General features: G+C 45.4%; 1 protein-coding gene across 1 annotated transcript; it reads left to right on the top strand.

Moving 5' to 3' along the window:
- The first annotated feature begins 1,142 nt into the window (after positions 1 to 1,142).
- On the top strand, positions 1,143 to 21,160 carry FAM174B (family with sequence similarity 174 member B). Its single transcript, XM_082488762.1, has 3 exons — positions 1,143 to 1,452; positions 10,195 to 10,326; positions 17,209 to 21,160. The coding sequence occupies exons 1-3, from the start codon at positions 1,160 to 1,162 to the stop codon at positions 17,210 to 17,212; spliced, it is 429 nt and encodes a 142-aa protein (XP_082344888.1). The 5' UTR covers positions 1,143 to 1,159; the 3' UTR covers positions 17,213 to 21,160.
- The last annotated feature ends 1,920 nt before the right edge of the window (positions 21,161 to 23,080 follow it).

Genomic DNA, 23,080 nt, shown 5'->3' with positions numbered 1-23,080 from the left:
ACCTTTCCAATGGGACATTGCCAGAAGGAATACATCTCTGCAAGCTTTTTCACGGTTTAGTCACACGCTCGTATGGGTTATACCCTGCCACGCCAGCCCTGAAGCATAGGGTTTAATAGGAAGGAAATCAGCTCATTCTTCTTTCCCTCCTTTCTCCGATTCACTTCATTTTGGTTGCAACACACCCCTCTCCCCAGACGCAGTTATTTTGCAGTAGTGAAGCTCACGCTAATACAAAATATGGACAGCAAAACTAAATTTTATCTTCGCAGTAGCCTAGGGTGGGCTCCCCTGTTTATTCTCCCTGTCTGGCTTCGTCGTTGGCACCGTTCATGTGCTCGGCATGCCTGAGGTGGTCACAATTTCCACAAATCTTAAGATTTTTAAGATTTTGGAGATGTGAAATGGCAGACAGGGACTCTCTATCAGGGAGTGTAGTCATAGGATGAGGGGGAATGGCTTCAAATTAGAAGAGGGGAGATTTAGATTAGGTGTTAGGAAGAAATTTTTCACTCTGAGGGCGGTGAGCCCCTGGCCCAGGTTGCCCAGAGAAGCTGTGGCTGCCCCATCCTTGGAGGTGTTCAAGGCCAGGTTGGATGGGGCTTGGAGCAACCTGGGCTGGTGGGAGGTGTCCCTGCCCAGGGCAGGGGGTGGGACTGGATGGTCTTCAAGGTCCCTTCCAACCTAAACCATCCTATGATTCTATGAAATGTCGGTAAATGAGCTAACCCGGCAGCAAGGCCTCGGCGACCAGTGGAAAGGCCAAAAAATCGCCAACCTGGCCTCGAAATTCTTGCGTTTAGCAGCCGCCCCGCGCTGACCCAGCAGCCGCGGGAGGTCCCTGCCGTGTGCGCGGCCGCGCCGTGAACCCTGCCACGGCGGCGCATCGGGGCAGATGTTGCCCGTTGTAATTGAAGAACCGTCGCTCATCGGCGAGGAAACGGGGCTGCCACCGGCAGCGGCGCGGCCCTGAGCAGCGGGGGAGGAGGCGCTGAAGGCCGCCGTACCGGCCGCCCCCCTCACGCACCCCCCCCTTCGCGCTTCCCCGGCCGGCGGCGGCGGCGGCGGCGGCGGGAGGCGGTGCCTCTCGGGTAGGGGGGGCCGGGCCGGGCCGGGCCGGCGCTGCCTTCCGGGGCTCGGCACGGCGGCGGCGGGCAGGATGGGCTCCGCCGCCCCGCTGCTGCTGCTCTGGGCCTGTCTGCTGCTGCCGGCGCTGCTGTTGCCGGCCGCCCCCGGCGCCCGCGGTAGCCAAGAGCCGGCGGTGGGCCCGGCGGTAGTGAACGGCAGCCGCCTGCCCGCCGAACCGGCCGGCGCCCCCGGTAACCACAGCGGGGCCCAGCTCAGCCCGGTGCCCGCGCTGCTCCGCGACCTCTCCGCCCTGAAGGCCGCCGTCATCGGGGCCTGCGCCCTCACCGCCGCCCTCATCGCCTGCCTCCTGCTCCGCGTCTTCAGGTAGGGCCCGGCCGGGCCGCGCCGCACCCTTCCCCCGGGCAGGTGCCGGGCCGAGGCCTCCCCCCCGCGGCCTCGGGGTTCCCCGTACCGCCGGCCGAGGAGGAGCGGGGCGGCCGGGGTTCGGGGCGGCCGGGGTTCGGGGCGGCTGCGGCCCAGGCAGGCGGGAGGCGCTGGGTCCCGGTAGCGGGGCCACCCCCCAGCGCCTCCCCGGAGAGGCGGGAAGCCCGGGCGGTACGGAGCTCCTCGCATAATTAATATTTATTTTTTTTTAACGCCCGACTTGAAGCACAGCACGTGTAAACGCCTTATGGAGCTCCCGGGGAGTCGTAGGGCCTCGCAAATCTGCGTCTTTATCCTCTTCTGTAGAAAAATAGGGCAAGAGTTGGGTTCCAAGTGGCTTTCTTTTTTTCAGGCGTGGGGTACGCGGGTCCCAGCTCAGGGCACGGGGCCACGGCGGTGGCTGGGGACTGGGGTGGGCACAAACTGCAGCACGTGAAACGCCACCTGAATGTACAAAAATACATGGGTTTGGTTTGGGTGTGTTTTGTTTTTTTTTTTTTTTTTTGCTGTGAGGATGGTGGGTCGCTGGGGTAGGTGGCTGAGGGAGGTTGTGGGGTCTCCATCTGTGGAGATGCTCAAAGCCCAAGGGGATGGCCCGGCTCCAGGTGACCCTGCTTGATCTCGAGAGGTCCTGGCCAGCCCCAGCTACCTGCGTGGTGTGCACCATGGGACAATGCAGATGCCACCGCTGTGGTAACTCATGCTGGGTAAAAAAGACAAATCTTTCTTTTTCCTTTTAATAAAGCTTAAGCGGATAGGTTTGAGGAGGTCCAGCATAACCAAAAGTAGATGTTGGTTTAGACCACAGCCAGAATTTGACTGGAACTGCGATGTGTAACCAAACTCCCCGATGTTTTCAGCCGGGTAGGTTGCTGATGGCTGTGGGCTTCTGCTCCCAGCACAGAATGGAGGACGTTCCTGGTGGCTCGCGGGGCCGGGGGAAGTGCCGGTGAGCAGCAGGAAGCTGGGCAGAGGTTTGCATCTGCTTGGTGCTCGTATCTCATCCATTTAGCATGGCATAACTGGCACGGACCAGTTCATTCACTGTCCTTGACGCTGCTGAAGTGGGTTGGTGCTGGCATGTGCTTGAGTTATCCAGGAAGCCCTTGAAACTCATGTAATGTCTCCTGCTGTGAGGGACACGAGCAAATTAAACTCAGTGCCTTTAGAAAGCTGGTCTTCCTCTCCGCTTGTTGCTGGAGCAGAAGAAAAGCAAATATTAAAGCTCCATTTGGCACTGTTAGCGTTTATTATTTATCTTGGGGTAGTGGCGAGAGTCCCCATGGTGCAGTAGAGGCTGTCCCTGCCTTGTGCAGTCTACAGATAAGTTGTTGCCTGTTTGTGCCCAGCTTTGCCAGGGAAAATTGCAAACTTTCAGTTGTTAAGAGTCATCTGACTTGTAGGTAGGGGCAGCAGGAAAGAGCCCGGAGAGGGGACAGCTGGTGCTCGGGGCAGGGAGGTGGTGTGTGCCACGTCTCAGGTGACAGAAGTAGTTGAACAAGTGGAGTTGCTGAATTCTTCCTTGTTCTGTCTTCACACAGCTCCATTGTATTTACATGATGTCTGTAGCTGAATGCTCTGCTTCTTTTGCTTCTGAGTTAATTCCGTGTAGAAAGGGCAGTGTTCACAACAGTAGTATTATGAAGTGTGATCTTAAGGACCAAAGTGATGAGAACTGATATTTTCTAACGAAATTGACATTTAACAAAATTCTTCGTAGGTGTCACAGCAGCTGGCAAAAGACAATGCAAACAAATTTGCTTGTTAAAGTGAGGTGATTCAGGAGAACCCAGTAAAATATCAAAGAGGATTGGGTTTTTTTTGTTGGTTTTTTTTTTTTTTTTTTTTTTTTAAATCAGTGTTTTAAAAATATCCAGCCAGGCTGGATGTGGCCTTGGCCAACCTGGTCTAGTGGGATGCGTCCCTGCCAATGGCAGGGGGGTTGGAACTCAATCTTCAAGGTCCCTTCCAACCTAACCATTCTATGATTCTGTGATTTTGCAGCTGTATAAAGTTGTCATGGACAAACACAGCCAAATTGGTAGGAAGTATATGAGCTAGAATTAGGAAGTTTATAACTAAGTGCAGAATAAAGAGCTTAAGCTTCTACTCCTAGTTCTGTCTGATCTTGGAGAGTTTATTTCCTCTGCCTCAGTTTCTTCTGGGTATAAAGCGAGACCTTGTGTCAAGGAGACCTGGCATAAGGCTGAATGTTTCTAGACAAAGAAAGCAAACTGATAGTCTTTAAAGACCTTTCCCTATACCATAATCAGCAAAACCAGGTCCAGGTTAAAGTCACCTTGGGGATGATGGATTAATTCTCCCATGCCAAAATCGTCGTTACGCAACTGGTCAGAATTAATGCAGCATTAAATATAGGTAAAAAAACCAAACCCTCTGAGTTCTCTTGTATATCTTTAAGAGAACCTGCAAGGAATATCAAACTTTTGGCTTCCAAGTACATTTCTTTATCTGACAGAGCACTTGTTTGTAAACAGTTATCCCAGCTGCAAATGAGACAAGAATACCAACAGGTGTGTTTGTACAGTGTCATACTTGTAGCTGACAACATAGATTGGAGGAGATTCTGTTGCAGAAGAGATAAGGGATTTACCCTCAAAATGTAAAGCTTTTCTCCATCAGAATAAGAGCTTTGCTTATACTTAGTCAAAAACATTGTGATTTTTTTTTGAAGTGTCATGGATTCCTATTAAAGAGATTTTGCTGGAATCCAATCTTTGATTAAACCTTCACTGTGAAATTGCTCTGGGTTGCTGGAAGTAAATTATCCTTTTAGATATGGGTTGTAGAGATGAAACGAGCTAGTGAGTGGCCAGATATTTTTGTTACAGGCTTTGGATTTATTTTTTTATACATCTCATTTTTATATATTTTTAGGTATATATTATTTTCCTCTTTTGGTTTGAGCAGGGATAGATATATTTCTTCAGCTTTCCAGCTCTGCTTTTAAGACAATTCTCAGAGATTCCTTTTCATTCCTTTTGGGAATGTTATGCTCTGAATTTGTCTGATGGTCCTGTGATTCAGAATGTGGTATCACACAAAGTGGTCTGAATTTCCTTTCTCTCTGTGGCTACTGGGGACTATGAAGGCCAGCCAAGACTTTGCTACTTGTCTACACGTGTCAAGGCCTAATTTGCTATAGTTTGGTTTGGTGTGTTTGTTTTTTTTTTTTTTTTTTGGCAAGCTCAGTTCTGGGCTTGCTTTCTTTCCTATAACCCTGGGCACTGCGTGTTCCCAAACCAAAACAGCAGACCAAATTTCATGTTATTCTCAGTCAAATAGTTGGGTAAGTTTCCTTACCAAGAAATACAATGTCTTGCAACAGCTTACGAGCCTTTCGTGTGTCTGAATTCACTTTTTGATCTGTGTTTTTGATTTTGCCTTTCTACCCCCATATTCTGCCCTGTTTCTCTCCCCTGATGCAGCTCAGTTCATTTCATTGCAGTACAATTCTTGGGATTAGCTCCCAGGAAACATGATTTTTCAGATGCGGCTATCTGTGCTGGTAGACCATATGCCTTCTAGGGAAACTGGTTATTTCTTTTCAAATGGGCCAGCTGAAAGCAACCCAAAGCTTTAGTTGCAGAAAACTGTATGCAGTAAGTGTTTTCTACGTGTCTTGACCTGTCCTTGAATGAACAGAACCCAGGCTGGAAAAGGCTGATATTTATCTAGATTTTTAGGGAGAAGTTACCTGCTTATTTTGCAACTCATTGCTTTGCTACGTTGCTTGTTGTTCACTTTTGATTTCTTTCTCAAACACCACTTTAAGCTTAGTTTTCCAGTAATTGCAAAACTTGGTATAAATTACTGAGATTGAGGAGAGAGGTTGAAGGATATGATCATAGGATACAAGACACATTGTTCTATGAGCTGAACAATTGCTCCGGGCCATCCAAGGCTTAACCCTGGAAAGTTTGGCTGATTTAAAAATGATTGTATTATAACCAGTTAGAGTACTCCAGCAAAGACTAAGACCTCTGCCAGGAACAGGAAAGAGAAGCTCACCATTAAAATAACCTTAAATGGAGAAGAAAAAAAAACCCCACCAACAAAACAACCAACCCCAAAACATATATTTGTGACCCACGTTGAAAGCTTTGTTTAAGCTGCAAGTAGTTTAGTTAGGGCTGCAGGGAATGACAAATGGGGCACTAGTCCTGAGTCTCAGAGGCCCTGTCTTTGGGAAGACTGGTTGTCTTGATATGAGCATGACAGCAAATTGTTGGAAGGAAGGGAGAGGAGATTGCTGTCTCATATTGTCTTGGGCTCTTTACAGCTCTGATATGAACAGCCGCAACAGAGGATGAACGCTGTTTCTTGTTGTAGGATTCACTGCCTTGAAGAGTTTGGGTAGATCATAAAAGTTTCTATAGCTCTGCCCTATAAAATAAGGATGCTTCTCGAGCACACCTCAAGCGATATTGGTCTGACTGTGCTATAAAGTTTAGAAGTACATGCTGGCACTGATACTGACCACCAGGTGTGAGTGGCTGTGTTTTAATTACTTACAGACATCACTGCTTCATTGAACCACAACAATATCCCATTTAGGTGGTCCTAAAGTTATTCCCAGTAGCAGTCTCTGATCCATCCCTCCTATTAGCAGCACAGTTAAACAAGAGGACACTTCTGCTCTTTGTGGCCGCATATATTCCATCTTAAGGGCTTGGTAGTTAGAAAACACAGCACTTTCGGTTTGCTACATCAAGATGTATACCAGAAAACATGTGAGGGCTTAGCTTCATCGTTTCACGTTGTTGTATACAGCACCATCCAGAGAGCAGATACCCAGACAGATCAACATTAATGAAATATCGCTGATCTAATAATTCATCAGCTGGCAGTAAGCCCGGAGTTTCCCCAGGTTTATATTTCCATTTTTTTTTTTTTTTTTTAAGGCTAAGGGACCCCATTAACAGCAAATAAACTGGTCCCAGTTCCGTTCCTGTTATAACATTGCTGCAGTTCTAGGAGGAGGATCGTTGTTGGCTTAATTAGACTTCCAATAAGTACTCTACTAAGAAGGGATAAGGGTTTTCTTGTTCTTTCTTTTTTTTTCAGGTCCCATCTCTCTGCATCTCTTGGCAGAAAGTGTTAATGTTAGATTAGAAATGCAGAGACCTCTCTCTCCAGGTCACGGAAAGCATTATCTTTGAATATCAGGGTTGTTGACTAAAATAGAGGCGTAAATAATATAGTGAACTAGTGAGTTGACTTGAGCATATACTCCGCCACATGATGCCTCAGAAAGGAGGATGAAGTACTGCATATGACTGGTGCTTGATCAAAATAGCCCCCGGTCAAAATACAGAGACACAAAGTCAGCGTTCTGCTCCAGCCCATCTCCGTATGTTGTCCCTCCCCACACTGCATGGCGTGGTGGAAGGAATCCATCTGATTTCTAATGGACCCAATCCCGGCATGGTGTGCAGTGCCGCGGGTGTTCGAGCCCAAGGGCAGTACCTGTACGAACACCACTGTTGCTGAACAGCTCAGGAGGAACTGGAAACAGACCCCCACATCTGATAAGTTATTCTCCATCTTCTCTCAATTAAGCGCGGTGCTCACTGTGCCCACCTTATGTTAACGCCAGTGAGTTTGTTTTGGTGGGAGCAGCACTGGGTCTGAAGTGAAAGGTTAATATCCCTGGCTGCAGTTAATTTTTTTTTTCTTCCTCATGATGATTCAGTGTAAGACCTGTAGCATCCCCTTCTAATTACAGGGGGTGGCTGAAATCAGAGAGCAGAAGCAATGTTTTGTTTTCTTTTGTTTTTTAAGTGGAAGACGGTTTTCTGTGCTGAAATACCTGGTACTACTTCTACCCTGGCTAAACCACTCAGCGTTTTGGCTTGTTGTTATTCAAGGGGCATACTCTCACCACAGCTTCCAGCCCATTTCTTGTTTACTTTAAAAAAAAAAAAAAAAAACAAACAAAAAACAAACAACCAACAAACCACAAAATGAACACGGCTGGAAAAGGAGATCCTCTCTTTGCCCTTTGAGGGCTAACCTGTTCTGATCCTATCCAGGAGGTCTCCAAAGTTCATGAAACATTTGTGTGCTGTAGTTCCTACCCTGTGCTGCTTCGCTGACTCTGCGGTCTGTCTGCAAACAAAAGATGCTGCTTGGTCCCACCCACTGGATAAAATGCTTTTCCTTTTGCGCTGTCGTCAGCGATGATTACAGGGATCCTACTGAGGTTCAGGAGTATTAATGTGCAACGGTTTCCTGATGGGCAGGCTTATTTTGCTTGCATGTAGGGACACTCCCAAGGCTTTCCTTTAAACTTAGCTCGGGTAGTCCTTCTAGTATTTATGAAGCCTAGGGGAGTCGTTCAAATGAGCAATTGTGAGAAAACAGACCACTGAAAAGCGCAGATTAATGACAAATTAGCTAGGTAATCTTGTGTAGCATTAATTGAGGAAGAAGAGGCAAGGAAAGACCCTTTGCCCTGGCAATGGCACACAACTGATTGTAGCAGTATAGCCAAAACCAGCAGCAAAACGAGCTTTCTCCCTTTTCTAAATGAGCACTGTGCTTAAGGGAGGGTTGTGGAGGATTAATAGATCACTGTGCAGCGAGTTCTGCTCCAGGTCCTCTTTAAAGTGTAGCCTAAATAGACTAATTAATGGCTGGAGGCTAAAGGGTTCTAGTTTTCCATTTCTAAAAGTACATATTCTGCAGTAATTGCTTCAAACACTCCAAAATTAACTGTTGTAAGATGAACTACTTAGGATAAGTTATGTTTTCTAATAGAGGGAATGAGGGAGGATGTCTCTTAGTGAAGTGGGCCTGATAACGAGGTGAGGTCTTAAATGAGTGGAAACCCCCTGCGGACTGTACATGTAAGGCAAAGTGGTAAGGCTGTGCTTGGTTTGTTCTGACAGGTAGACACATGTTAGTTTTGGTCTATGTTTAGGCTTCACAGCATGAGTAAATGTTTCTTGTAAAAGCACTGCATTACTTGTAAGATGAGACCTCCCTGCATCACTTTGCTGCTAGGTCTTGGCTGAGAAGCAGAGTAATAGAGAGAAGTGTTTTCAAAAGGATTTTCAAGTGTTTGGGTTGAGTCCTACTGTATTGGATATAAAATTGCTTGTTTCAACAACAGCAGTAATAGAACAAACCAGCCTGTGCTCTACGTGACACAGCAGCACAGATTGCTATAAAGATTAGACAACAGGACATGTCTTTCTTCTCGCTTCTGATGCAACCTTAGTGTTCAGAACAGGGAGGAAATGCAAACTGCTCCATCCCAAGGGCTGGGACCTGTTTGTTCAGCCTTGGACAACTGCCCAAAAGCAATGCTAGGCAAAGGCACTGAGAATTCCATGTTGGAGTTGTTCACTGATTTAAATTTCCTTTAAACTTTTAAATTTACTTTAAACCTGAAAGGGACCATTGCGGTGGAGAAGCAAATGCAGGGCTTGAGTCCCAGTCTCTCTGTAATGTTCGCACTTTGGTTCTTGCTGCCATGTAACTCTTTAAAAGGTTGCGTTCTTGATGCAAAAATGGCAATGTTGAATCTGGCACACCTTGCATGATGTGCCAGGGCAAGACTTCTTGACGGTGAAAGTGTACTTGTGATGTGCTGTCTGCTTGGAGCAGTAGTTGTGATTACCAAAATGTAGGGGCTGCTTGCTTGTGCCTGCACCAGCTCCCTTCCCATGCTTGGCAGTTGCCAATTTTGTTCTATAAAAGGTGAAGGGGAAAATTCTGCAGTTTGTTAACCAAAGACATCCATTTTTCTCCCTGAAGGCTAGCTGTACACATCAGTGCCTTCATTAATGTATAATCACAAAACTGGATTCATGCATGAGCAGTGTGACCCTCCTAATATGCATGAAAGGATTAGGTGAAATAAAAAGAACCTGCACAATTCAAGCTAGAGGCAGAAAATCGGTTGAAAAGCTGCGCACCAAGTGTTTGTTAATTGTTAGAAAATAGATCTCTCAAAACTGCGGGACGTGCAGGCGCTTGAGCATCTCCATCTCAAGAGGAAAGCAAGGCTGTTGTCTATAGGAGGAGAGGTGGTAGGTACAGTTAGCTTTGAATGATAGTTGATAATTTTTCATAGCACTTACACAGCGTAGAGCATGAAAATTCTCAGACAAGGCTCAAGGTTGTTGCTCTGGGAGTCAAGCTCAGAGCTTGGCCTGATGGCAAAAAAAGAGCGCAGGTTGGTTGTACCCAAATATTGCCACCCCTTTGCTCCTTATAATCCTGCCTAGAACATTGCCCTGTCTCAGCAGGGCTTAACCTGGGCTTTCTAATCTAAACGTGTTCACTAAACCATTGGCTGCTTCAGCTGATTAAGCCCATGTCTCGCTTATTGAGCATGGCAGCAGGAGGACGCAGTGGGCTGCTGTGCTCTTGTGCCTGCCCGGGATGCCAGAGGATCTCTGATTTGTCAGCAGCTGAAAGACTGACGTTGATCTGGATTGCAGTTGACGAGGAACTGTGCGCTACATTGACGGGCACAAACGGTGGCCATGGAAAGGCAGCGGGAAGGGACGCAGGCTGGCTCTACAGCCTTCGTATCTGGGGAGGTCTGAATCAAACGGGGCAGTGGTTCAGTGCTGGTGGGAACAGCTTCAGCCTCTCCAAGGACTACTGAATAAAGACGATCTGTCCCTTTCTACCTCTGTGTTTCAGGTCTGGCAAGAGGATTAAGAAGACCAGGAAGTACGACATAATCACTACTCCAGCCGAGCGGGTAGAAATGGCTCCTCTGAATGAAGAAGACGATGAGGATGAAGACTCAACAGTGTTTGATGTGAAATACAGGTACTGCTGCGAGCCTATCCAGTTAGGTTTGCCCACTGAGTTCTTATTAGTGAAGACAGCTCTCTTTTTCTCTGCTGGGCCAGCCTGGCAGGGATGAGGCAGTCACAGTCTCCCTTTCACTTTGCCCAAGCACGATCGCTGTCCTTTACAGCTCCTCTGCCTGTTCTCAGCACACATTGCTCTGTACTCTCCTGCTCTCTGTAATAGCCACATTGCTCCCCCTAGGCTGTCTGCCCTCCTCTTTGCTCTGCAGAGCAGCACAACGGGATACACGTGCCCCAAATAGCTAACAAAGTTTAACAGACTGAACTTCCCCTCTTTGGGAAGCTGTTGGCAGTTGTTCCTGTGTACTCTCAGTGCCTACACACGCACTGGATGGAGGGCAGCTTTCCCAGGTGCTGCCGTTGCCGTGAGCCTGGGAGGGAAGTGATGGCCAATCTCCACCAGTTTCCATGTTTCTACCAGAGTGCTCTCATGTTGTTCTGTGACAAAGAGAGGACTGAGGTCCCTTGCTGATATTGTTAGCGGTTATCCCTTAGCAACAAACTTTCCTTAAATGTGTTTCTCTTTTTGAAAAAGAAGGGGTGTGACAACCCAAAACTTTGGGTGCCTATTCTGGGCCTGAGATTTATAGCAACCACTCAACACATGAAGATGCTGTGCATTGATTTATGGCATCAGGATATCTGTGTCTCTTATTTTTATTTGCATCAAGCCATCCACAGCATTTGAGTTGCATTCTCATCCAAATAAGGCCTACTCTAAAATCTGTCTCACTTTGGCTGAAATTAGCTCTCCTAATTATAAAAACACAAATCTTGACAACTCCTAACTGGAGATTTTACAGACTCTACTCATGTTGCCCATGTCCTAACTTTGGAAAGGGGGAGCAACACATTTGCTCTAAGCACATGCGTGCCAGCATCTAAAACACATACCACTGCATGCTCTGCTGGTCGTTTTCAATATAACTGCGCTATTTCTCTGTAAAAGTCTAGTTGGAAGCCATGAAACAATGAAGGATGTGAGTCGTGCCTTTATGTAAAAATAACTAGTTCTTGAATTAGAAGACTCGTATCAGTCCTTGCTTGACTCTTGCCGTTCTCTGGAGCTGACCTGTGTTTGTTTAGCTAATAATTTCAGCTTATGCAGTTTTTACTTTGGGACCGAGCTTTGTTAAACCCAGAGTGCAGAGATCTGTCTTGCCATGGCCTACTTTAACAGCCTGTCTCCTGCCCCTCTGCCTCTTAGCTGAGTACTTTCTCTGTGAACTTTTGGTAGTGCGTTCAGGGGGTTTTTCCAAAGAGAACAGAAGATTCTCAATCACGGCAGTGCTTCAGGATAAGATATCTAATAGTAAAATACTAGATGAACAAAGAAGAGAGCTTGCTGGAAACCATCTGACTCAAGAGAGATGTAGTCGTGTTATCTGTCGTTGCTTCCCTGGAGCACACGCTGTGTCGATGCTTTCACAAAAGGTATTTGGTCTTTGTGGGTTCCTCCCCAGTACAGAAGTTCTTCACCTTGTGTGATGCTCTTATCGGAGACTGTAGGGGTTTTTGGTTCTTAGACAAATAGTCCTCCCTTCAGCTGTAGGAATTCTTCCTTTCTGCTGCAGTGAAACAACTATTAAATTCCACATTTTCTGAAGTCCATGCTGTTTTGAATGCACATTTGTTTAGCTCAAACAGAGCTACCTCAGTTTAGAGGGGGAGATCATCTTACAGACAACCCCTTAGCAGGACTGATTTTGGTAAAGCTTCTTTGAGGATGCATTTGCTGTAAAAGGCGTCAAGCTCTCTGGTTCCTCTGTGCAGCTCAGAGACTACATCCCCAAACAGTTCCTGTCTCCTGTCACCAGTAAAGACACTTTACAAATGTGAATTGCTGAGTTTGACCATTGACATCCCCATTAAACCAGTCAGGAGATTCTTCATAGGTTCTTGTGTTCAGATGGGAGGAGAGGGCTAGGGCTGCAGAAAGGGCACCTTAGACATGCCTGTGGTGTCAGTGAACTAATTTCTACCAGGTCTTCCGTTGGGGTTCCTTCTCCAGTGTCCCCCTGCCCCCAAAATTGGCACTATAATAACAATAATAATAAATAGCAATAGTTGCCTTATGTCATCTAAGGCTTTTGCAACTGGGTGCAGATTCCAGGAAGACAGGGCAAGGAGAGGTAACTTTATCCTTCTCTGTGGCGATTGGGAGTTATAAATATGTACAGGTAGCTACATAACTGGAGAGTTTGGTTTGAATATTCAGCAAGTACCTACAGTTGTAAAAGCCTTCATTAATTGCTGAGTCAGGAAAACTACTTCCCCTCTTCATTATCGCAAAAACACAAAAATTGTGTAGATGCATCAGGTGAACTTGCAGAGGTATTTCTAGGGCTGATGCATATGGGATAGGGTGATAGTGCTCTTTCAGCTTGTTAGCCAACTAAAGCAATGCGTCATGAGTTGTAGGAACCTGGAAGCAGTTGTGATGGGGACAGAGGAGTGACAAGTCTCTCCTGACAAGTGCCCACAGGCTAGAATATTCCACGCTCTCTCTTTTTTTTTTTTTTTTTTTTTTTTTTTTTTTTTTTTTTAATTCAAATGAAGGCGCATCCTTGCCAGCAGTCAGTATCAGTTGTGGTGGCTGTTTGGGTTTATTCAAACAGCCTCCTAGCAGTGGTGCTTACTTGGCTTATGGCATGACAGACTTCTGGCCCGTCTGTGCTACCAAGTCTTGGCAAGGGGATTTTGACCAGGTGCTGCTTTGGTGGCTGTGTCGTTACTGGGATTGCTTTCAGAGAGGCTGAACCTCATGCAGCCGCTTGCTGCAGTACGGTCCACTGGTGCAGTGCCATAGCTGACAAGAGTCATTATTTTGATTTCCTTGATTCTTTATTTCTTTGTGACACACTGGTACTGAAAGATATACCTATGGGCTGGACTGGCCATTGTTCAGCATTGTAGTATACATGCTGCCATATCTACATCAGAAACCAACTTTCCATAGCTGTTTCTGATGTTTTAAATTCTGTTCCTAGAATTTTCAAAGTCTCCCTGGCTCCCGAATATCACATGAAATTACCTGGAATCTTTTGTCCTGTTCATTTTTGATTTAAAGACTGTGAAACTATGGGGAAAATGATCCATAACATGATGATTTGCAATGGTGTTTGCTCTGTGCTTTCCAGTAGAAAGGCACCAAAAGTACTTTTGAAATACAGGCTTCTGAGAAAACATGGGAATGGAGTGAAAAGGGAAATGGTTTTCCAAAGAGCAGTGCAGTAAAGACGTGTTGGCTGTGATGGACTATAAGCGTTATTCAATTCAAGTGTTACTTATATGTACTGTAAGCCAATCTTATGCTTTCAGATCTGTAGGGTTACCACCAGTGTGGCAGTAAGGAAAAATCTGAAGAGCTGGCCTGGAGTGCCATGACATTTGGTACCTCTTGTGCGTAATACTAAGTACATTACCCTGATATTAACCTACTCTGACTGGTACACAAGTCGTAAATCAAGTCTTGTTTTAGGTTTGTAGCATAAGTCTTTGCTGACGATGATGTGGTTAGGCTCTGGGCTGGGCTTGTTTCAGGTCCCCTCCCACCATTGAAAAGTCTGTACTGGCACTTGCATCTGTGTTTGGGGGAGTAATTGAGATTCTGTGCTGTCTCCCCCATGTAATGCAAACAGCGCTGTAATTAAAAGGCAGTTGGTGTCTAGCAGCAACAGGGGAGAAGCGACATATACCTCTCCAATTGTTCTCATGCAGTTAATTTTCTTTCCTTTAATGCTTTGTCCTTGTGTGTATTTGTTTCCAGTCTTACATGAGACATCAAAGAACAGCAGACTTTGTAAATTGGGCTGTTGGATGAAGGTTGTTACTTTTGTTTTTTTTTTTTTTTTAAAAACATTTGTTTCAGGAGTCTTTAAGGTTTTGGGCCTCCCGGTAGATCCTGCCCCTGACTTCCCAGGGGCTGTGGAGCAATGAGAAATAACCACCTTCCTCCCATAAAGCAGGCTAATGAGACTACTTCAAAATCTTAACCAAGCACAGTCCTTTCTGTGGATGCAAAAGCCACCCACTGCCTGCCTCTGACAAATGCAGAAGTGTGCGTGCGCCGGATTAGATGCCCCCTTTGCGATCTCATTTCAGTAGCAGGGAAGCAGTTCTGTCAGTGGCTTCTCTAATCCTGCAAGCACAATTTCTGTGTGACAGGAGGCTGAAAGTGTAAGTCAAAGATTGGCACAGAACAAAGATGCCAAATCACTTGGACACTAACACCTCCTTGAAAAGCGTCGTGGAAACAGTTTTTTAATATGGAGGATGGTTTTCTGTGTGTATTTGCTCTGGTATTGAAAGAGGCATTTGGATAAAAAGTTCAAGAATTGTTCTGAAATTATTATAGAGTTACACAAAAAAAGAAAACTGAACACAGAAAGGATGTTTGTTTCTTCATCGCCAGTTCAGTCTCTGCTGCTGAAGGCCGAAAGGTATCCCTGTCCAATTGATTTTTTGGACCGTATGAACTTCATTCATCATCATTTTCCAGATGTCAGGTATTTTTTCATGTTTTATGATGGGATTACACTTGCTGCACATCTTGGAAAATGAGTTAGTGGAAAGCTAAATCCCATCCTCCAAGTGTACTCTTTCTCATCCCATCAATAGATCTTGATTTTAAGATTTCCCTCTCCTCTCTGCTACTTTAACACTTTCTTTTAAGAAGGCGAGGGAAGGTTGTACAGGTTGCATGATCTTCTACTTGATGGCCTAGGTCATTGATTCATCAGACAGTTGGCACTGTGTGATAGCTGAGAAGAGAGGACTGACATAAAGTAAGTTATAGGCAAATGTCCTGGACAAACTGGTGTTAGCGTCCATCCCCCATCACAGAGCACTCTGCTTGTTTTGTGTAATAAGAGAAAGGAGGTTAAAACAGCTGCAAAAAGAACCAGTTTCTGAAAAGGTAAATAAAATGGTTAGCTTATTAAGCTTATTAACTCTAGCGTAGCTCATTGGGGGATTTCTTGTCAGCTTCAATAGAAAACTGAAAACAAGCGCTGAATAAATTCTGTGGTGCCTTGCACATGAAAGGCTTTGAAAGCACTTCAGTAATCTGGGATATCAGCAGTGTCTCCTCTCCCTGCTGACTTGCAGCTGTTGGAGGCAGTGCATTCTGCTCTTGCTATGCTGGCTGAGTCCAGCTGGGTGAATTTCACAACCGTCCCTGCAGAGCGTTTCGAGTCCAGGGTGATACGTGCCACATGAGAGCCCGGAGTCGGGGAAGGACGTGGAATTTAAATGCCAGAGCTGGAATTTTCCCAATCCTGATGGGAAATTTCCCTCCCCTGATTGGGGGCCTCTAAATAAGTAGTGAAAGAAAGCCTCAAGTTTTTCTTGGGGTGGATTGAAGCCTCCATCCTTCCTGTTGGCTAAGTGAAATTCCTCAGTTTGTTTTCCACATGGATTGTCCTTTTTCCCTCTAACAGCAGCAGCACCAGCAAAATGCAGAAGCATTTTAGGAATGCATCTTCCAAAGTGCTCTTGAAAGCAGAAAGATTTATGCGTAAGGAGTGGTGGCAGACAAAGGGAAGGGGAGCATTTATTCAACCATCACGGGACTAAAGGGCTTTTGAGAGGTTGCAGGATGTTTTAGAGGAAAGATGCAGCACATGTAAAGGCTGGATTCTGGATTCATCCGTTTTTCAGGTGCTGATAGCATTGAACTGTGTGGAAACATCTTCATCACAGTTGCAGGGCTCGGCCTTTGATGTGCTCGAGTCTTTTGGGAGTCTCTGTAAAATATGAGAGTTACGCTATTGGTGTCTTCTCTTTGAATACGTCCTTTCCAGATCCTGACTGTGTGTGCAGCTCTGAATGGAGCATGGTATTGTCTGCTTGTTACAGCAAGGTGTTGACTCTCAAGGGAGCAGCTTTAATGGATTTTTTTGCCGGCAAAAGCCGCAGGCTGTTCTGGATGATGCCAGGTGAATTGTGCTGGGGTTTGTAGCAGCTTTTTTTTTTTTTTTTTTTTTCCCCAGCAGGCAGCAGTGACGAGTTGTGTATAAATGGAGGGGTATCATTTATCCTCATCTGAAGGGGGTGCAAATCACTAGCACAGTCAGCTGCTTACTATAAATACAACAAATTGCCAAAGCTTTGGTGCTGCTGTTAAGGATTTCCCATGGGTCCACAGCAAGGGAGGAAAAGAGATGATCAAAAAGCAATTTTTGTTTGGTCTTTGAAGGCCAGGTTCTTTCCTCATGTGGCTGCAACAGTTGTTGCAGAGCGCACCACGTTCTGCTGGCTCATTCAGTCAATTATACACTGGCGGTGCAGTCCTACAGGAGAGCTCTTGCCTCCTTCATGGAGTATAACAAGTTCCTATTAAGTATTTTGTTTTGAACCCTGAAGCAGTTAAAGCAGTTGGGTGTCAGGAGGAGAATCCATAGGAAGGAGGACAGTCCATGTGTGTCGGTTAATAAGGGGCTGCACTGGTGTGAAAAATGACCTGTGAGGTCCAAGATGCTGTTTCACGTGCAGTGAAATAGCAGCCCCCCTCTGCATGCTCCCTTCTCTGGTCCGCAGAGTGGCTGGTCACAGGATCTTTCAGCATCTGGGTTTTGTCTGATGTGTCTGGTTGGTTTGGTTTTTTTTGTCTTTGCTTGGTCCAGCTTCTCCTGGCATGGTGTTAACATCACATCAGTGTCCAGTGACATCATGGAAATCAACTGCTGGAGGGAACTGATGGCAATCACAGTGAATAATGCTGCCTTTTGCTATGTGGCTTTTGGGGTTTTTTCTGCTTTGCACATGGGTTCTCATCTCTGCCTGTGAGCTATTTAATTGCAAATCTACAGCTGCACTAATTCTTCCTGCTTTCCAGGTAAAGCAGCTCCGTGGAGTGTTGGTGCCCTGCAAGATGTCATTCTGCTGTCGAGGGACCTGCTGAAGCCGTAACTGTGAAAGGGGAGGCTTTCATCTCTGCAGCGTTAGAACCAAACCAAACCTCATCTCCTCGAGGTGCTGTTTGTACAGCAGGCTATGGATCTTCTGACCAAAATGTCACCATTAGGTTGCCTGGTTTCCAGACTGCTGTATTGGAATGACCAGAGTTCCTCTTTGCAAACTCAGCTCTCTCTTGCTTTGGGAGGGCTGTGGTGTCACTAAAGCCTGAAAAGAAGCAGCGCTATGTATTGACTTGCGGCTCATTATGGTCTAATTAAGTTTTGAAGAAGGAAGAAGAGGAGGAAGATTGAACCAAGCTGCCCCAAGGACTTATTTTCCAAAATTCTAATTCAGTGCTTCAGTCACTGTTAAACTTTGGTCATTGTTAAATAGATCATGTGTTTCAAAAAAAAAATCAAGGTGTATTATTTAGGACTTACAGAGGCGACTTATGACTTTAGGTGGTAAAAATGTAAGCCATGCTGAAATGCCACACTATGTTTAGTGTAGGATTTTCAGGGGAGGGGGTGAGAGATTGACTCATGTAGAAAATTTTCTTGACTTGCTACTGATTTTTTTTTTTTTTTTTAATTTTATTTTAAAACAATTGCACTAAGCTTTTGTGATGACATTCTCATTGTCCCAAGGAGCTCTGATCACACCAACTTGAATAAATGAGACCACAGGGAAATAGGAAGAATCAGGCGTGCCCTAAACTACAACAATCTTGGACTAAAGAAGATGTATTTTTGTAATTTTCTGCCCTTGCACAGGGAGTAAAAACAGTGTGTTGTACTGTCCTTTGCTTACTGTAACTTGTCTACAATTCATCTATATTACCTTTTTTCTAAGCAAAGTAAGTCCTCATGTGGAATGATTAGATTGCAGAAAGAACACCTTATTTTTCATGGAAGCTTCATGTAAGTGATCTTAATCTGTATCAAACTGGAAGTTTTTCCCTACCACCTGCTTGACAAATCCCATTTAACTCAAGGATGCGTTTTTAACCATCGCTCCCTGCTGTGCTTTGTGCTGCGTAGGTCAGAGCTGTGGGATGACATGATGAGAATTAGATTACTGCATCTGGATGGATTGGGTTTAGAAGACCGCAAACATGTACACTTTCCAGGCCATCGTTAGAAAGGGCAAACCTAACTGGTTTAGTTTCTTTACTTTGTGGTTTTCCTTTAAAGTAACCACAGATGCAGTTCAGACTTCTCTTTGACATGTTTATTCTCTGTTTACTGCACCCTTTAACACCTTTTAGTTTGTTTTTTTTTAAGCTGGCTGGAACCTTGCTTTTCTTGGGGAATGCGTGTTTTCCAATTTTTGAGGATTGTTCCACTGTTTGCTTGACCATCTACTAGCCTCCTGCAGTTACAACCCCTCAAGGAGACTGCAGAGTATCTGGCAAAGCACCATCCTTGCAGCAAGCTGCCAGTTCTGGTGTTTTTTTTTTTTTTTTTTTGAAGGCTGACTGGGATTTGAGGCTTGCTGAGAACACTGAACTGCTTTGTCATGATACCACAACCTACGGCAGTTCTGCGCGGTTCCCTTGGGCCCTGCAGTCTGTAAAAGGAGGTGAAGGGGGAAATTTTTTTCCCTTTCCAGCAGCGTTGTGCTCTCATCAAAGACACTCCCATGACACAGCTTGCTCTCCCTTGCCGTGACTCAGCAAAGGCTTTGCGAACAGCCCACTCCGCCTGGATGGAAAAATCCCACAGCGGACTGTTGTGTTAATATTAGTCATCAAGGCAATATAAAAATGCTACGTTATTTTCATTCATGGAATGAATTTGAGTCATTCCGTATTACCGTTACTAAGCAATATTTAACGTGTCGGCTGCGAGGTGAGGAGGGGGCCGAGCAGGTTGTGTTCTGGCTGGTAGGAATCTCAGGGACCAGTAAGCTGAACGATGCTGTGCGTTGGGATAAGTTCCGGGGCTCTTTCCCTGCCTTGGTGAAACAAGTTTCAGACTTAGGCTGGATGATTCTGAAGGAAATATTGTGGCTCTTCAGGACTAAAGTACTTTGAAGACTGGGAATTGAACTTCTTAGGCAGACCAAGTCCTTTTGAAGTCAGAGAAGTGGCAATGCTGAGAGGAGAGAGAGAGGTTAAAAGCTTCTGTTTGCATTTGCGGAAGGAGGCGATGGAGTGAGGTGGCTGCCCTGTCTGAGCAGACGCCATGGCAACATGTTCATGTCCACTCTTCTGCCAAACTCATTAAACTGAGCATCAGGCACGCTGGAAGAGTGGTGGAGAGGGAATGAAACCACCTCTGTGCACAAAAGAAAGGGGAGACCAAGTTATGTAGGAGAGAGATGAGAGGCAAAGGTGCATAAAGGGCACTTCTCCTTTCTAAGGCTGAGTCAGTTCTTGAAATCAGGAGTTTTTCCACCAACTTGAAGTCACTTGCTGAGTTAGGCTGGCAAAGGCCATCCGCTTTCCTTGCTTGTGGCTAAAAGTTCCTACTGTTTCCATAATGAGGCCAAATGTCAATGGTAGACTAGGACCAGGTGTTTAAGATGTGGAAGATGGAGGTGCCCAGCTGCTGCTGGGATGCTCTCACTCCTTGGGAAAGGTCCCAAACCCTGTGCCATAAGCTGAAAAGTGCTTATGGGGAAGCAGCAGCTTCTTGGTGGAAAAAAAAAGGCCAACCTCACCGGTTGCTCGTGGTCATGAAAATAATCTGAATGCTTTGTTTGATACTCAGTTGCTGTTGCAAATGTGAGGCAATGTTTACCTCTACAAAAGTTGCTGTATGTGATTTAAAGTGTCTGGTTAAATATTCTATAGCTATATTTAGTTAAGATTTTAAGAGCACTTGACGTGACTCATCTAATAGTATATATATAAATATTTTTTTAATGGTAGGAATTAGTTTAAAACATAGTTTTAATAATTTGGACTGTTTGGGTCAGGTAGTTCTAGGAGTTCATTGGAGAAAAAATAGCCATTAACCACTACATGAATGTTTTACCTTAATGTTCTGTGTATCTTACACTGCAGATCTAATCTCATTGTGACTGTAAAGTGTCTTAGTATCTGCTGCTATTTTGTGTTGCATAGTCAAACTTGCTTTGTTCAAGAACGTTTCTAAACCTGTATTTTTTTGTTACAGAAAATGAAAAGACAAACATTATTACAGATGTCTGCCTGTAGCTCGCTCACTGCTTACAAAACCCACCGACTAGTAGCCAGTCAAACGGAGCAAGCGAATGAGAGGTTTCTTCTTTGTGCGTGCTGTGCTGTGGAGGGAGAACCCTGCACAGAATTGCAGCTTTTTACTCCAACCACAGCCCAGTCACTGGAGGTTACATTTGAGAACCAAGGTTGGTATGCCACGCTTGCCTGCAGAATTAAGTCAGAAATAGACGGATAGCTTTGTATTTGGGTTTCGGGGTGGGTTTGTTTTTTGGTTTTTTTTTTGCCTTTTCCCCCTGAAAGATGTGGAGATGACTGCAAATGCTTGTTTAGCACACTAACATGTGCTATCCTAATTCTTATCTTAACCCCAAACTGACTTGTAGAAGTATACAAGCACTAATGAAGCTTGAACGCACAAGCACTAATGCATTTAAGCATTTAGTTAGTAACTGTTCCCTCTAATTCACTGTAGGTGGTATAATCTCTGCAGGGTGACAGGCTGTGGTTTTCATTAAGGGTTTTTTCTTTAGATGAGTTTCTGCTGCTGTGTTTTTTGTGTGAAGAGTTATCAGGACCATGCGTTTTGTTTTTTTACAATTGCTTGAACTTTGTTTAAAAATGTTTAAGAGAATTTGTCATTGTGACCAAAGCTTCTTTTTGAGGAAAAAAAAATGGTAAGACTAGTTTGAATGGACTTCTGATGTTTCAGCAGAAACTGCCATCATTAAACATGTTCTTGAGATCCCCTTTGTTTTGTGTGTTATGTTTAGGGAGGGAATGGGAAAGGGGCCGTTGCTTGTTGAAGTGTGGTGGGTTTGGAAGCCTTGTGTGATCCCTCCTTAGAGGGCTTTGAGTCCCTGCAGTGCAAATCCTTTTGTCCTGTTATCTTGAACCAGAGCGTGACAAGGGGAGAAACTGGTTTTAGCAGCACAGGAGAGGAATATGTTCAATCGCACAAGGTCCCCATCCAGAAGCTGGGCTTACGCCTGGATTCAAAAGATAGAACACACAGCAATAGGGAAGCTATTTCAGTACCTTCAACCACCACCATGTTCAGTGTGAGCCAGCAGTGTGCGCAGGTGGCCAAGGCGGCCAACAACATCCTGGCCTGTATCAGGAATAGTGTGGTGAGCAGACTAGGGAGGTGATCGTCCCGTTGTACTCAGCACTGGTGAGGCCCCACCTCGAGTGCTGTGCTCAGTTTTGGGCCCCTCACTACAAGAAAGACATTGAGGTGTTGGAGCATGTCCAGAGAAGGGCAACAAAGCTGGTGAGGGGTCTGGAGCACAAGTCTTATGAGGAGCAGCTGAGGGAACTGGGTTTCAGCCTGGAGAAAAGGAGGCTGAGGGGAGACCTTATCGCTCTCTACAACTACCTGAAAGGAGGGTGTAGCGAGGGGAGTGATCAGTCTCTTCTCCCAAGTAACAATTGATAGGACAAGAGGAAACAGCCTAAAGTTATACCAGGGGAGGTTTAGATTGGATATTAGGAAAAATTTCTTAAGCAAAAGGGTTATCAAACATTGGAACAGGCTGCTTGGGGAAGTGGTGAAATCACCATCCCTGGAGGTATTTAAAAAGCAGGTAGATGTGGTGCTTGGGGACACGATTTAGTGGTGGTTTTGTCAGTGTTAGGTTGATGGTGGGACTTGATGATCTTAGAGGTCCCTTCCAATCCAGACAATTCTATTATTCTACCTTGCAGCCCACAGGCTGCAGACCTGGTGTCCCAGACTCCAAGCCCAGTTGAGTGAACCAAGCCACATTCCCTCCCTGGGGTGGCCAGATCACACCACAGCCATTAAGCAGACTTCCTTCCACTTCAGTCTTGCTTGACCACATTCCCTGTCATCTGAAGCAACTTTGCCTTGTAGCTTTTGGGGCATGGTGAGATGCTGAAGGGCTAGAGACAAGGAACAGGGCAATTTGAGGTTCTCGTTTGTTCAAAATACTTATCAAAATGCTATCAGGCCTCAGCCATGAGCCAGCTGTTGTGCAACAAAGCTGGTTTGTGTAGGAAGTTCAAGACCCATCAAGGTGAGCCCCAACCTAACTGAGCTGTGGCTAAATAAGACAGACCTCCATTAGCATGGGCTGCAAAAGTGAAGATGACATGTAATGGCTGCAATCTCTGGGTGTACTTACATTTGTGATGAGATCTCAAGTGGAAGATGAGCAAATGACCAGAAATCTGGTGTAAATTATTGGCTAATTAAGAGCTGAAATGCTAGAGCTTGGTGAAGATGATTGCAGCTGGGGCTCTGGGCAGAAAGGGTGAGGCTCAGTTTAGCCCTTTCTGGATTTTGACAGGGGAAGCCTGAAGCGACAAGTTCTTGCACAACAAAGATTCTCAGGCAAGTCTTCAGATGTATATTTTTTTTTAATGGATCCTATTAGAGGGTTATTTCTCCAATATCTAGAAGACTTCTGCACGGGCCAGAGCATAACACAACTTCCCCTCTCTTCCATACGTGGCAGTTGCCTCCTTCATACAAGCTGCTGTTCTTATTAGCAAGTCTGTGCACAAGTGTGAGTTTATCTGAACGGAGCTGCCAAACATGCATTTATAACCTTGGAAAAGGGAGGGGGTGCCTTTCTTGTGTCTCTTAGTGTCAGTGATCTTTGGATGCCTTGATACTGATAACTGCAAAATTGTCAGCAGT

The sequence above is a fragment of the Vanellus vanellus genome (genome assembly GCF_965231255.1).
Source record: "Vanellus vanellus genome assembly, chromosome: 11".
Lineage (NCBI taxonomy): Eukaryota > Metazoa > Chordata > Aves > Charadriiformes > Charadriidae > Vanellus > Vanellus vanellus.
The sequence above is the reverse complement of the archived record's forward strand: the minus strand, read 5'-3'. Positions and strand labels throughout refer to the sequence as shown.

Bases quoted from the DNA above. Each gene is read 5' to 3' on its own strand.
- FAM174B (XM_082488762.1), top strand. From the start codon at position 1,160: ATGGGCTCCGCCGCCCCGCTGCTGCTGCTCTGGGCCTGTCTGCTGCTG. The intron at 1,453-10,194 runs GTAGGGCCCGGC...TCTGTGTTTCAG, and splicing joins CTCCTGCTCCGCGTCTTCAG to GTCTGGCAAGAGGATTAAGA.